Here is a 14,987-nt window from a genome sequence, read left to right on the forward strand (position 1 = left end):
TTTATTTATAATTTTTTAAGAAGAGTTCATATTAAGAGTAAAAGAAAAGAAATTCATCTATAATTATAGTTTTAGTCATCTGTTATTACTAATTTATAAAATTAATTATCTATTTTAAAAGTCAACATATTTAGTTTCTTTATTAAATTTTTGAATTAAAAATTGATGATTTGACATATTTCAAATGATATGACATACAATTATATGATATAGAATCATCTAAATGTATTAGTTATTCATATATCATTAATTAAATTAAAAATATGAAGAAGAAAAAAAGAAGTTCAAAATTAATTTTTTATGGTGTTTTATTTTAATTTTATATGTCACGTTATTTAAAGTATTCTACAACATCATTTTTTAGTTAAAAATCAGATAGATATATCAAAACTGTTGACTTTCAAAATAGGAGATTAATTTCCTAAATCAATAAAAATAAAAAGACTAAAACTGCAATTAAATATATAAAGTAATATATTAGATGGACTAATTAAAAAGTTATTTATGTCTTTCTATTTTACTTATAAAACAAACACACAACTTATACAAATGAAAAACAAAAACAAAAACACACGATTTATACAAAAGAAAAACAAAAACATAAACAAAAAAAAACACACAATTGATCATGTTACAAAAAATAACACACAATAGACAAGGCTTGAACATAGTTGGTGAGCCCAATGAGCAATCTACATAATAAGGATTCAGAAGTATTTTTTGTCGAAATACAAAGAGCAAAGAGAAGAAACTAGCTAAGAAATATAAGCAGATGGAGACAATCTTGGGCTAACAAGAGCAGCAAGAGGAACTTTTTTCTGCAAGGCAAGCCCAAAGGACTCATCCATATTCAAATCCACAACATCATTTGGTAGCTTCCAATCAAATGAATGAACCAAAGTGCCCAAAATATATTGAACAAGTACAATTCCCATCCTTGTCCCAGCACAAATTCTTCTCCCAGCACCAAATGGAATTAGCTCAAAATCATTTCCACGTGGATCAATTTTAGCATTTTTCCCACTTAAAAATCTATTTGGATTAAACTCCAATGGGTTTTCCCACACATTAGGGTCTCTTCCTATGGCCCAAATGTTGACACTTAGCCTAGTACCTTTTGGGATGTAATACCCATTCACTTGACATGGTTCTAAAGAAACTCTAGGCAAGTTTAGTGGTGTTGATGGGTGTTTTCTAAATGTCTCTTTGCAAATGGCTTGTAAGTAAGGAAGGTTTTGAATATCTGATTCTTCGAGACGTCTTTGCTTACCTATTACTTGGTCCATTTCTTCATGGGCTCTTTTCATTATTTTTGAATTCTTTAACATTTCTGCTAGGGCCCACTCTATTATACTTGATGATGTATCCGTTCCTGCTGTAAATAGATTCTATAACACAATAACAAAATGTTAATATTCCATACAATCACAACAAAATCTAGTAGCTTGAAATTTTCACCTTGTGCTACTCTAGTCTTTTTTTACTAAACACTTAGTGCTTTCCTGCATTATCTTTATTATGCTTGTTAACAAGTGAATAATTTCTTCTTCAAAAAAAGATAATTCCTCTAGTCACAAAGTATTTTAATGATCAGCTTATGTGTTTGTTCTTTTATAAAGCATGTCATAAAGTCTAATTACATATTGAAATTGTAAAATAAAACAATTATGTCTTCGTTCCAATACAATAATTTTTTTGGGTACAAATACAATAATTAGATTTTATTAGGCATAGAAAGTACGATAACCGAACTGTAATTGATTTTATTTTGTTAGACAAAAAGTACAACAACCGAACTAATTGTTATATCGAACCCTCTCATTATCAAAGTACTAAGAATGTGTGTCTATCTCATGCGGAGATTACTAGGTTTAAGGATGGGAGTTTGATGGAAATGGAGGGAGGTGGAGGAGGCCCCTCTTTTGGGAAGAGAGACCCATTAGAGAGTGTTATATTTTGTTTTTTACTAATGTTTCTTTGTAGGAAAATATATAGACACGTAGCGTGGCCAAGTACTGTTAATAGTTTGTGCAAGTTAGACCAGGGTTCTAAAATTTTGAGATCTTCAAAATATTAGATATAAATTGAATCCGTCTGTTTAATATATTTTAAAAAGTGATTTTGATTATATATTTTTTAAAATGATTTTTATAATTGCTTATTTAAAAATAGTGGAAATATCAATTAAAAAAATAATTTTAATATTTAATAATTTAAATATTTATGATTAGAGATTTTAACCTCAATCAACACGGGATTAATCCATGTGTTTGGCTTGGTTTCTCTATTGATTATTAAGGGGAGTGTTTTCTTAGAATCAATTATTTTTCTTGTTGTTTGATTGGTTGGTGGTTAGATGGTTTCACTTGTAAACTTTTGGTTTCTCATTGCATTCTCATCATTTTTAGCATTTAACATTCGGCTCAGCTATTAGGCCATAATATTGGCACGAAACATCTAACGGATGATTCATGCATAGATCGAGTTAAATTTATGTTAGATAGATACGTACATAATATATTAATATCATCCTCTAAGAACAACCAATGAAAAGGTGACACATCATTTAATCTAAGTATTCACAAAAGAAGTCTAATTCACTGTCAAAAACAAAAAGAAAAAGTCTAATTCCAGTTGCTTAAGAATGTCACATAAAATTTTCATTGATAAATTAAAGTTTTGATCAATAATCCTTGTAAGTATGAAAGTGAAGGATGAGAATGAAATGCCCCCCGTCCATTTATTTCACTTTGTCATAATATTTCTGCTCCGTTCAAATTTAGAGACATTTTTTTTCTGAAGTGTCCTATTCACTAATAAAGTGGCTGATGTCTATATGGTTTTAAATAATATTTATGTCATTTAAATTTTTTCTATAATCATTAATTATAATTTTAATAATTATTAATAAAATAAAAATGAAAATAACAATAACATTTTCTTTAGGATTTGGATATCAAATTACTTTTGTGTAGTATTTGAGAGCATATTACCTATAATATGAAAATTAGTTTTATGTGAATTATATTGGTTAGTATTTTGACTCATATAACTTATCTTATTTGGGAACATGTAATTTTAATAATTTATTTTTTAATATTCTTTAAATTTATTGTTACTTTAATATTTTACAACTTATCCTAATTTTCTTTTTAAAAAATTATCCTGATATTATAATTTAATTGTTATTTTAATTTTAATAACTTATTTATTTATTTTTTTATAATTAAGTATTATATACATAACATTTAAATGATGTAGATATTAGGTAAGACCACGTAAGCATCGTTAATAAATATGACACATCAATAAAAAATATCTATAAATTAGAGTGGAGATCTAAATATTAGAGAAAGAAAAAGTGAAATAGGAAGAGAAAAATATAAATTTTAAAATAGGATACCAAAACTTCAATATTTTGAAAATGAGAGGAGGACAAGTGATTTAAGAAAAGAAAAAAGTACATTTTCCAGCTACAACAAGTTAATGTTGGTTGATATCTACCAATTTTGGGTTTGTTCTAGAAAGGCTAGACAATATTCAAACAAGTTTTCACCAAGGCAGTTAACATGTTTTAATTGAACCAGGCACTGTCAGATTCAATATTCCAGTCAATCGGTTAGTTTGTCCAGTTCGATTACTTTAACTAATAGTTTAGATCTTGCAATAAAATTACTAACTAGATAAAATATTACTTATTTTAACAACTAGCTAGCAGGTTGGAATTAAGTTAAAAACATATAAACTACTTCACATAAAAAATCTGTATTTACACTACTAAAAAAATTAAAATTAATGACAATATTATTAACTATTAGAAAAAATAAAGCCCCTTTATAATTTTACTATCACTAATTTTAGTTATCAATTTAGAAAAAGATTTTCCATTATTTCTAAATTTCTCTTGTTAATTTAATATTTTTGGAAATACTATAAAAATATATAGTAACATATTTATTAAATATTTCATCACTAAAAAATGAATTACCAATTTAAATAAAAAGTATAAACTATTTGCTAAGTATTAGAGACTATAAGTAAAATAAGTTTCTTTTTTGCAAGAGAAGAGGACTACATAACTAGATATAAATTTAATTCTTTTTGAATAATTTATTTAAATTTAATCTAGGCTATATATTTCATCTATCTCAAAATATAAACAAAAATATATTAAAAGAATTGATATATTTATTTTAAAATACATCATTTTTTTTTCATTTGCTTATATTTTGAGGCAGTATATATTTTCATGTAAAAGGATAAAAAAAAGAATTTATAAGTGAAATAAAGGTGGTTATACATACCAAGAGTAGTGCCTTGATGTTTGTGAGTGTTAATCTCTCTCCGTCAGAATTTTGTGTACTTTGAGCAATAAGAGTGTCTAAGAAATCAGGTTTATCCCGATTCCTTTTAAGACTAGAAGCCACATGTTCGTCAATCATCCTTGTCAACAAAGCATCAAACTTGTAATGTAATGTTTTCATTCCTCTTTCAATTCCTTGAAGATCCAACCGAGCAAGAATTGGTATAAAATCACCAATGTTAAAGTATCCAGCTGTAGTCATGAGTTCAACAACCATATCCTTAAATTCATTTGATTCATAACCTTTGTTTTCGAAAACACGACGACTTAAAATAACTTGACCAATCATATTAGCCATAGAATATGTCAACATTTCGGAAACAACAACCGGCTCGTCTTTCTTGCTAAAATCGTACATTGCACGAATCATGTGCCCCATTTCGTCCGCACGAATTTTAGACCAATCTTCAAGTGCCTTTCCACCAAGCATGTGCAAATTGCTTAGTTTCCTAAGTAATTTCCACCTAGAACCATAGTCAGCAAAAACCATGTCTTGTGAATCATATGCTAGGTTAGTTGCACCCGCATTTGATGGCCTATTGGAGAAATTAAGGTCAAGTGTTTTGAGAAATGCTTTGGCTGATGAAGGATTGGAGGCTACAACCATGTTGTGTGATCCCATTTTAAGGTATACTATGGGTCCATATTTTTGTGCCATTTTGAAGAGGGTTACATGAGGCATGGTTCCCATGAGTGGGAGTGCACCTACAACTGGATAACCTTTTGGGCCTGGTGGAAGTTTTTTGTGATTGTTTTTTAGGAGAGAGCCTAATATGAATTGGGTTATTAAGAAGATGAAAATGGATATGGAAATTTCTTTGAGAAGGAAAACTTGGTATTGGGTGATCACCATGGTTAGGCTTATTTGCTTTTGTTGGTAATGAATAATAATCTTGTAATTGAATTGATGATTCAAGAGATTGAGGAATGTGATTGTTAACTTGGGTACAACTATTTATAGTTTGATAATGGGTTGGTTGTTTTGTAAGGATTTTTTTATTTTTTATTTTAATTCGTCGATATATCATTTTTAATTTTAGCTTCTATAAAAATATTTATAATATTATTATTTTTGTGATTATTTTTGTTAAGAAAAGTGTCTCTTTAGTGAAATCAAAATATAAGTTTATAGTGGATAATTTATAAAATATAAACTCTTATGACATACTATAATTTTTATTAATGATCATACTCTCATGAAATTTGTAACGCATAATTAATAATTTATAACATTTCATTAACATATTACCATTTGAACTTATAATTTATAATATTTTTTTTATATTTTTTATATTTTTATCTTCATTATCTTAATTAAAAAAAATATTAAGTATTGATTAAAAATATATTTTGTTATATTATACTTATCAGTTAATTTTATTAAAATTTTCAATTTCAATCAACTAACTTATCTATTAACTCGTCAATTATTAACTAATTTATCTATCATCAGTTATATTTTCTTACTATCTTTCTCTCTAAATATAAACTTTTTGAATTTTTTTTTGTCCTTTCAAAAGAGTCATTCTAAGTTTTCAACTAAATTAATCATTTTTTATATTAATTTATACTTAATTATGTTTTTTTTACAATATGTAATAAATATTACATTAAAAACATAAACAAATTTTCTCTTGAGAAATAAACTAATAAAATAATTCATATTTTTAATAAATTTAATATCACAATCAATTTTTTTATAATTATTCTAATTTAATCAAAGAGATCTTTTGAGTAACCTATTTACCCTTGTGTAAGTTGAATGACAATTCCACTATTTTCAACCAGAATTTATTAAGTGCTTAACCGGTAAAAAAATAAAAAAAACTCTATTGACAACCGGAAGCTAACTAATTCTTGTGGCCAAAATTTGATTAGATGGAATTACCTAACTAAAGCTGGTAGGTTTTTTTTTTTTTTTAATTTTTTTTATATATATATTCTTATTTTTAGATAATTTTTTTTATGCAGATCGCATCTCGAAAATGTGACTATACATGAGGTTGAATAGATAATAAATAATGCATTATATTATTTTATCTATTTTATTTTATTTTATTAACAACTTCCTCCTATTTTGCAGATAAATTAATAATTTAATTTTATTTTGTTAACAATTCTTTTTTTTCAATCTAATATATAATAAATAATAATAATAATAAAAATTGAAAAATTATTAAATTAAATTAACAATTATTCAATTGTTAAAATAAAAAAATTAAAACATTGTACATAGTTACATAATACTGTGTCAAAAAAAATTATCCTTCGTACAGTCGCAGGACACATATGCTACAAGGTGAAAAACAATAAAAAAATTTAGTATATTTTTTTTTAAAGTGGAGTATTTTAATAACTTTTATATATATATATATATATATATATATGGTAAGATTACTAATTAAGTTCCTGGTTTTCTACATTATAAAAAATGATGTGCATGCTCTAGAATCTAGCTAGTCTCCGTGGTGCAATATTCTCCACAAAATTTTCAGACTACAGAACTTGCTGAATGTTCAGTTTCTTATTTTGGAAAGGATTTTGCTAACAAAATATCTTTAAGATACATGTTAAATTATTAAAAAATCTGTTTTATTAGTTTTTACATTTTTATTAATAAAATAAAAAATAAAATACACCAATTTCAAGACTATTTTATTAGTCTTTTCATTTTTATTAATTGTCGTCTTTTTGACTTTTTATATGCACGGAGACAGAAAATGTTGTTATTTTTGATACATTTATCTATCTTTTTGTTATAATATCCTTAATAATTATCATTCTATTTCATTTATTTTGCTCTTAGTAATAAATAACTAAGTGTATAATTGATAAATCAATAATTAATATTGCATTAAATTTTGAAAATAACAGTTAAATAAGAATTATAAATGTTACAATTAGAAAGAAATTGAAGGAAAATATATAGGTCTATAGATAGAGAGTAAATTTTTTAGTAGAATTATGACTTAAACACTTTGGACAATTCTTTAACGTGTTTGCTTTAAGACATTTATTGACATTTGATTTTTAAAAATTACAAGGAATATTAATAGATGTGGCACAAGAGTTCTATATAAACTGGCAGTTCATACATCATTATTTGGTGAATTAAATATGCTTTTTGACAAACTAAATATGTTTGTTTAATATTTTATAAGATTGTGAACTGTTTAAGTTTAAATCTTAAATATTTTTTATTATAAAAAAATTCTTAAATATTTTTCAACAAATGTGTAAATCTTAAATAAGTACTCACATTTTGTCCTTTTTTAAAAAACTTTTTATAAAAAATAATAATTTATAATCTTCAAAATAGTTTGAATCTTTCTAACAAGTGCCTTAAGGATCAGTTAAAGATTCGAAAATGAAAGTTTTACATTAAGTTAATAAATTTAAAAAGTTTTAAAAAATTAATAACACAACTTTTAATACATTTTTAATTAAATATTTTTTATTCTTTATCAAATACCTAAAGGCACTTGTTTGAAGAGGAAACTAAAAGCAATTAGAATTTATAGAAGAACTAAACTTAAAAAGTTATGATTTTATAATATTAAACACATATTTAACCCCTTTATTATAATTTTTGTTCTATTATTTACCCCTTATTTAATCTATATATCTCTTTTGTATAGATATGTTTTAAAATATTATTTTGTAAATGAAATATAATCAAATTTTACTTTTCTTTTTTGTAAGACATTGGTTGAGACCTGTTATGACCTTTTAAAAGTATGTATTTTTAAAGTAACGACTCCTTTTATTTTAATCATCGAAATTTAGGAAAATTGAATTCCTATATATCGTTCACTTTCAAATATAGGTGTTATTTTTAAGAAAAGGTCAAGCTTAACAACTAGAAAATACTCTAATTGATAGCAAATGCATTTATATAGCGATATCTATTTTGGTAAAATAACCTGAGAATAGTGTAACAACAACCTAATTAATTGATGCCGTTCATTACTAAAGCTTCTTCTTTTTCTGGTACTCAAGCTTTATTCAACTAATACAAGTTTTTTCTCAGTGAACTGAGTTAATGCAAACATGGACCAATTTGGGAAATTGGTTTAATCAGGCTAAGTTAGGGAAGTGGGCTAATCCAAGATTGGAATTATATGATTTGAAATTTAGGTGAGTTAGAGTTTTATTTAGTTAGATAAAAAAAGTACATTAAACCATGTCAATTATTTTATCGATAAATAATATGCATATAATACTTTTTCTATAATAAAATAAAATAAAAAAGTTAAAAATTGATGTATCTAATTTTATTAGATACATCAACTTTTTAATTATACTAATACATGTATAATAAATTAGTCAATGTCATTAAAACAAAACAAATGTAAATTGGATCTCTAAGTTGTGAGTTTAATCCTTGTAAGTATTATTGGAAATAGACAAATATAATTTCTTTTTCAATGTTGAATGAGTATAAATGTATTTCATACTGCAGAAATATGAAAGGTGCCACCAAACTGTCCAAGTCCAACATTAGAATTGTTTGCAGCTACCATTCTTTTGTGGATAATTGATTGAATTATTTTATGCTAATATGAATGAGAGGTAACTAGTGGCGGATCTTGCTGAAAATATCGGAAAAGTCGGGGAGCGACTAATATTAACTAAAATATTATAATTAAAATTCTTAAAAGTCATATAATTTTTTTTCCAGAGTTTCATACAATTCATACATAGAAAACAAGTTGAAATTTCAATTAAATTTTTTACAATTTTCACAAGTTACACAATTCACACGAGTTTTAAGAACTTCACACAATTCATCTTTGTCGAAAACTTTTTTTAAAAAAAATGCATCAATTTTCTTATGTTTAATTATCGTGTCACTCATACAAAAATACACATATTAATTAAAACAATTCACAATTAAAAAATAGTATCACACTATATCATATATCAATGGTTAACATACAAAAGTTTACTAACAGTTAGTAGTCGAGATTAGTTAGTTTATCCTTCGATATTAAGTAGTTTATCTATATATAGAGCTTTTTGTATTAATTTTATTAATAAAAATTCTAAGATAAGGAGAACAAATTGAGCAAATGATAGGAGAGAGGTACATAAGTGGAGAAGGCGAGAGACCAAATGCGACACCCGTTTCTCAAAACAATAAAAGTGAGTGGATATCTTAATAATTTATTACTATTATTTTGATAATCTATCGTTATTATATATATAAATAATTTGATAATATATCGTTATTATATATATATATATATATGTATATATATTTAAAAAATTAAAAAATATAAAGGATGCTGTGGCACTCCCCTCGAGAAGATATGCCATGTGTACTTCGTAGCAAATTGAAAGCTCTTACACTAAAATTCACGGAATTATATTGTAGTCATATTATTTTGACGATAAATGGCAAATTTGGGTATCTACACCATTAATAGTTTTAGTAGGAATGTGATTTTAATTTTTCCATTGGCTGAATAATAACTACACACTCTCCATTCAATGAAATCTGTATTATGTGTTATTTGAGTTGTGTGCAGTTTTTTAAAATAATTAATTATGCAAATGATAAAATTAGTTTATTTCATTAGAATATTCATATTAATAGTAATTAGTTGAAAAGTAGCTTGAGATACAATAAATAAAGATATATTATTAGTGAAAAAATAATTAATACTTCATTAATAATATTAATAGACATATAATTTAAAACAAATAATTATTGTAAATAAGATATTTAATTTGAGTCGGATAGAGTATTTATTGTATTGATTATTTGTATAAAAGATGATAAAATTTGAACAACAATAATTTTATTTATAGTTTAAGTATTTTTTTTCTTTACTTTCATATATTTCAAAATTGCATACGATATTTATAGATTTAATTTATATGATAACAACTTTAAATTCAACGGTGAAAATTGAGATATAAATATTTAGTAAATATATTAAATGATGTAATAGTGCTCATAGTACACTCATTTTTTGACTAATTATAAAGATTTTCATTCAATCAAATTGGTAAAATAGATTGAAAATGACACAAATTCAACATCTTCTTCTTGACAAAATATTTATAAATGTGATAACATTAAATTAAGTGAGACCAAAATCATCAATTTTCTTATGTTTAATTATCGTGTCACTCATACAAAAATACACATATTAATTAAAACAATTCACAATTAAAAAATAGTATCACACTATATCATATATCAATGGTTAACATACAAAAGTTTACTAACAGTTAGTAGTCGAGATTAGTTAGTTTATCCTTCGATATTAAGTAGTTTATCTATATATAGAGCTTTTTGTATTAATTTTATTAATAAAAATTCTAAGATAAGGAGAACAAATTGAGCAAATGATAGGAGAGAGGTACATAAGTGGAGAAGGCGAGAGACCAAATGCGACACCCGTTTCTCAAAACAATAAAAGTGAGTGGATATCTTAATAATTTATTACTATTATTTTGATAATCTATCGTTATTATATATATAAATAATTTGATAATATATCGTTATTATATATATATATATATATGTATATATATTTAAAAAATTAAAAAATATAAAGGATGCTGTGGCACTCCCCTCGAGAAGATATGCCATGTGTACTTCGTAGCAAATTGAAAGCTCTTACACTAAAATTCACGGAATTATATTGTAGTCATATTATTTTGACGATAAATGGCAAATTTGGGTATCTACACCATTAATAGTTTTAGTAGGAATGTGATTTTAATTTTTCCATTGGCTGAATAATAACTACACACTCTCCATTCAATGAAATCTGTATTATGTGTTATTTGAGTTGTGTGCAGTTTTTTAAAATAATTAATTATGCAAATGATAAAATTAGTTTATTTCATTAGAATATTCATATTAATAGTAATTAGTTGAAAAGTAGCTTGAGATACAATAAATAAAGATATATTATTAGTGAAAAAATAATTAATACTTCATTAATAATATTAATAGACATATAATTTAAAACAAATAATTATTGTAAATAAGATATTTAATTTGAGTCGGATAGAGTATTTATTGTATTGATTATTTGTATAAAAGATGATAAAATTTGAACAACAATAATTTTATTTATAGTTTAAGTATTTTTTTTCTTTACTTTCATATATTTCAAAATTGCATACGATATTTATAGATTTAATTTATATGATAACAACTTTAAATTCAACGGTGAAAATTGAGATATAAATATTTAGTAAATATATTAAATGATGTAATAGTGCTCATAGTACACTCATTTTTTGACTAATTATAAAGATTTTCATTCAATCAAATTGGTAAAATAGATTGAAAATGACACAAATTCAACATCTTCTTCTTGACAAAATATTTATAAATGTGATAACATTAAATTAAGTGAGACCAAAATACTCATGCCCCCAAATTTGGGGCCATAATTGTAAGACTATCTTAGCTTAGACGAAATGTTTAGATACATATCAAAACTAGGTATCTCTAGATTAAATGGTGTGTGTAAGTTTTTGTTGAATCTCATTTCTCAATCTTTTGCAAATGTATTTGAATAAAAAAAATTATGTGAAAACCATTTTTTATCATGCATGGACTTTGTTGCAATTTAGGGTCATGTTGGCACACTTTCAAATTTATTAAAAATCATTCATAAGTGAGTTTTATCTTTGTAAATAAACTCATAGGTTTGTAAATCTATATACAAAAGTCATGAACTCACTTCTAAGGTTTCAGACCTTGCGAATCAACTTATACTTATGTAAGTCGACTTATATTTTCATCATTGAAATCCGGGAGTGTTGAAACACTTGTGAATCGACTCACAACTTACGTGGATCGACTTACACAACCTACATAGTTAAAATTTGACTGTTTTTAATAGTTACAACATGGGTTTTCAGTTATGATGCATTGTACTTTGGCCAACCAACTCATATCTCTTTATATGTATTGATTTGAACCTTCATTGGTATTAAAAAAACTTTCACCCATTTATAAAAGTTTCATGCGTTCAAGATCATAATCTAAATTGAAAACTCTTTGGATTCAAGTCGGGTTTGCGATCAAAACTGTGTGAGAAACATCAATCGAGGAGATATCTTTTGGTGGGGTGATTACTCCAGACGCAACGATTGAAGGGGTTATCAATTGACATTACATTGAAGTTTTGAAGAAGGGGGTATCTTTAGGTTATAGAGAGGCATTGTCTCTATGCCCTATCTTGCAAGAAATTAAGGGAAGTCTTCTTCTTTAATTTGTGTGATAAACCATGTAAAAATGACCTCCTATTTATACGAGAAGAAGGTCAAAAAGGATAATGTAATGATGAGCATTGAAAATTTTAATTCCTCACTGTGATTTTCTACGAGATAATGCATCATAATTGATTATTTTAACTTAAGATCAATTATTTTTATCATTAAAAAACACGACACTAACTTTTGCATTCATAATTGATTATGCACACACTTATGTGATCGATTTTTATGTTGTTTTAGAAACACGGAGATTGACTTTTGCAGTCATAATCGATTGAAGACAAAGACCAAATAAAGTGATCAAGTTGCAAGCTCAAAAAGAAGTCAAACATCAAAGACAACTATGGTCAAATATGCTAGAAGTTTTATAATGTAAAGGTACATGATGCAATCTAATATTCGTATATTTCAAATGCACATGAGAACCTTTCATTTTAGCATATGCATCAAAAGGATTTTCAAAAAGTAAAAATATATAAATAATGTTTGAAAATAATATTTTTGACAAAATACAATGTTGTATTCGAATGTAACATGTTGTAGTCGAATACAGACAAGTCAGTAGATAAATCTGAACATCTTCAAACATCTGTATTCGAATACAACAAGTTGTATTCGAATACAAGATTCAAAATTCAAATAAAAATGAACGTTAAAAGGATGTGTATTCGACTACACACAAGCTGTAGTCGAATACACCTGGAAACAATGCAATTTTTCAATTCTGAAATGGTTTCGGATCATTGCATTTCTTCATCAAACCTCTTGGATCAATGGTCATGAATCTGAAGAGATGTTTATGGAGTATAAATACACCATAACTTCAGATCAAACATAACCAATCCTACAACCAAACCTTGAACAAACTTTGAACAAACTTTCTAAAATGTTTTGATTTATTCAAAGTTTCACTTTTATATTTCAAGTACAGATTTTACATTTTCATATCATTGAAAAAAGTTCTCTAGTGTACTTGAAATTATATTGTATTGTTATCATTGTACATCACCTATTATATCATATTGATCTAAGTCAAAATCAATATTGCTAAACCATTCAAGTGTTGTAAATTGAAGAAAGTGGTGTACTTTCTTCAAGTGTTGTAAATTGAGGAAAATGATGTTCTTTCTTCAAGTTTTGTAAACTAAGATAGTGGTGTGCTATCTTAGGGTGGTTGTTAGGAGTTTGTAACAAAGGTCCTAGGGTGGGACTTGTACTTATTCTAACAATAGTGCAAAATCTCTTGTGGTGTGCAAGAGGACTGGATGTACCATTGGTTATAAGGGGAACCAAGATAATATCTTTGTGTTCTTTATTTTTCTGCCATTTATCTTTTTCATACACTATCTTAAATCAGAAAAATCAAACACCAAATCTCTAAAAACAAGAAAAAATTTAAACACCTAATTCACCCCCACTCTTAAGCGCACTTATGTACCTACAGTCTCTATGCTCTATCTTGCAAGAAATTAAGGGATGTCTTCTTCTTTAATTTGTGTGATAAACCATGTGAAAATGACCTCCTATTTATACGAGAAGAAAGTCAAAAAAGGATAATGTAATGATGAGCGTTGAAAAGTTTAATTCCTCACTGTGATTTTCTACGAGATAATGCATCATAATTGATTATTTTAACTTAAGATCAATTATTTTTATCATTAAAAAACACGACACTGACTTTTGCATTCATAATTGATTATGCAGACACTTATGTGATCGATTTTTATGTTGTTTTAGAAACACGGAGGTCGACTTTTGCAGTCATAATCGATTATTTTATTTAAAATATGCCAGAAATAGACAAGACACATAGTCAAGAAAAATAATTTTATAAGCTTAATAAATAATATTTTTGAATTGAAGTTTGAAAAACCAATTAAAAACTTTTTAGTGCATGAATAAATTTCAAGAGAAAGTTTTCTACTACTTACACTTTAATCCTAAAAACAATCAATAGATAAAAATCGAAAGGGATCACACAATGTCTTTGTTTACGAATTTTGTATTGTTTTTCATTTCAGGATTTATTTTGTACATTATAAAAAAAAATATAATATTTATGTCAAGACAAATATTCACGATTGTAATTATATTAGAGAAAACATAATTATTTAAGACTTTACCGAATAATACAAGACATATAATTACAACAATTTCAATTATTTTAATCTCTACGATGTAGTATAGTGAGTTGGCTTACACACGACTTAGCGCAAAAAATATGGTAGTGTTTGACGTTTTAAAATTTCAAAAATCTTATTAACTTTTTCACAAATTTCAAAAATTAAAATCATCGATGGTTACAATTTTAAAGATGAAAATGACCAACTTTTATAATTTCAAATAATAAAATAATGATTTACTCTTTAATATG

General features: G+C 25.6%; 1 protein-coding gene across 1 annotated transcript; it reads right to left on the bottom strand.

The window, feature by feature from the left end:
* Positions 1 to 487: 487 nt before the first annotated feature.
* LOC101503703 (flavonoid 3',5'-hydroxylase 2-like) lies at positions 488 to 5,295 on the bottom strand. Its single transcript, XM_004513177.4, has 2 exons — positions 4,305 to 5,295; positions 488 to 1,388 (listed from the first exon to the last, which is right to left on the bottom strand). The coding sequence occupies exons 1-2, from the start codon at positions 5,214 to 5,216 to the stop codon at positions 756 to 758; spliced, it is 1,545 nt and encodes a 514-aa protein (XP_004513234.2). The 5' UTR covers positions 5,217 to 5,295; the 3' UTR covers positions 488 to 755.
* Between the last annotated feature and the right edge of the window lie 9,692 nt (positions 5,296 to 14,987).

Source organism: Cicer arietinum, chromosome 5 (genome assembly GCF_000331145.2).
Source record: "Cicer arietinum cultivar CDC Frontier isolate Library 1 chromosome 5, Cicar.CDCFrontier_v2.0, whole genome shotgun sequence".
NCBI classification, from domain to species: Eukaryota; Viridiplantae; Streptophyta; class Magnoliopsida; order Fabales; family Fabaceae; genus Cicer; species Cicer arietinum.

Excerpts from the sequence above, each read along its gene's own strand:
- LOC101503703 (XM_004513177.4), bottom strand. The coding sequence starts at position 5,216 with ATGGTGATCACCCAATACCAAGTTTTCCTTCTCAAAGAAATTTCCATA. Across the intron at positions 1,389-4,304 it reads ACATCAAGGCACTACTCTTG|AATCTATTTACAGCAGGAAC; the intron begins GTATGTATAACC and ends ATTGTGTTATAG.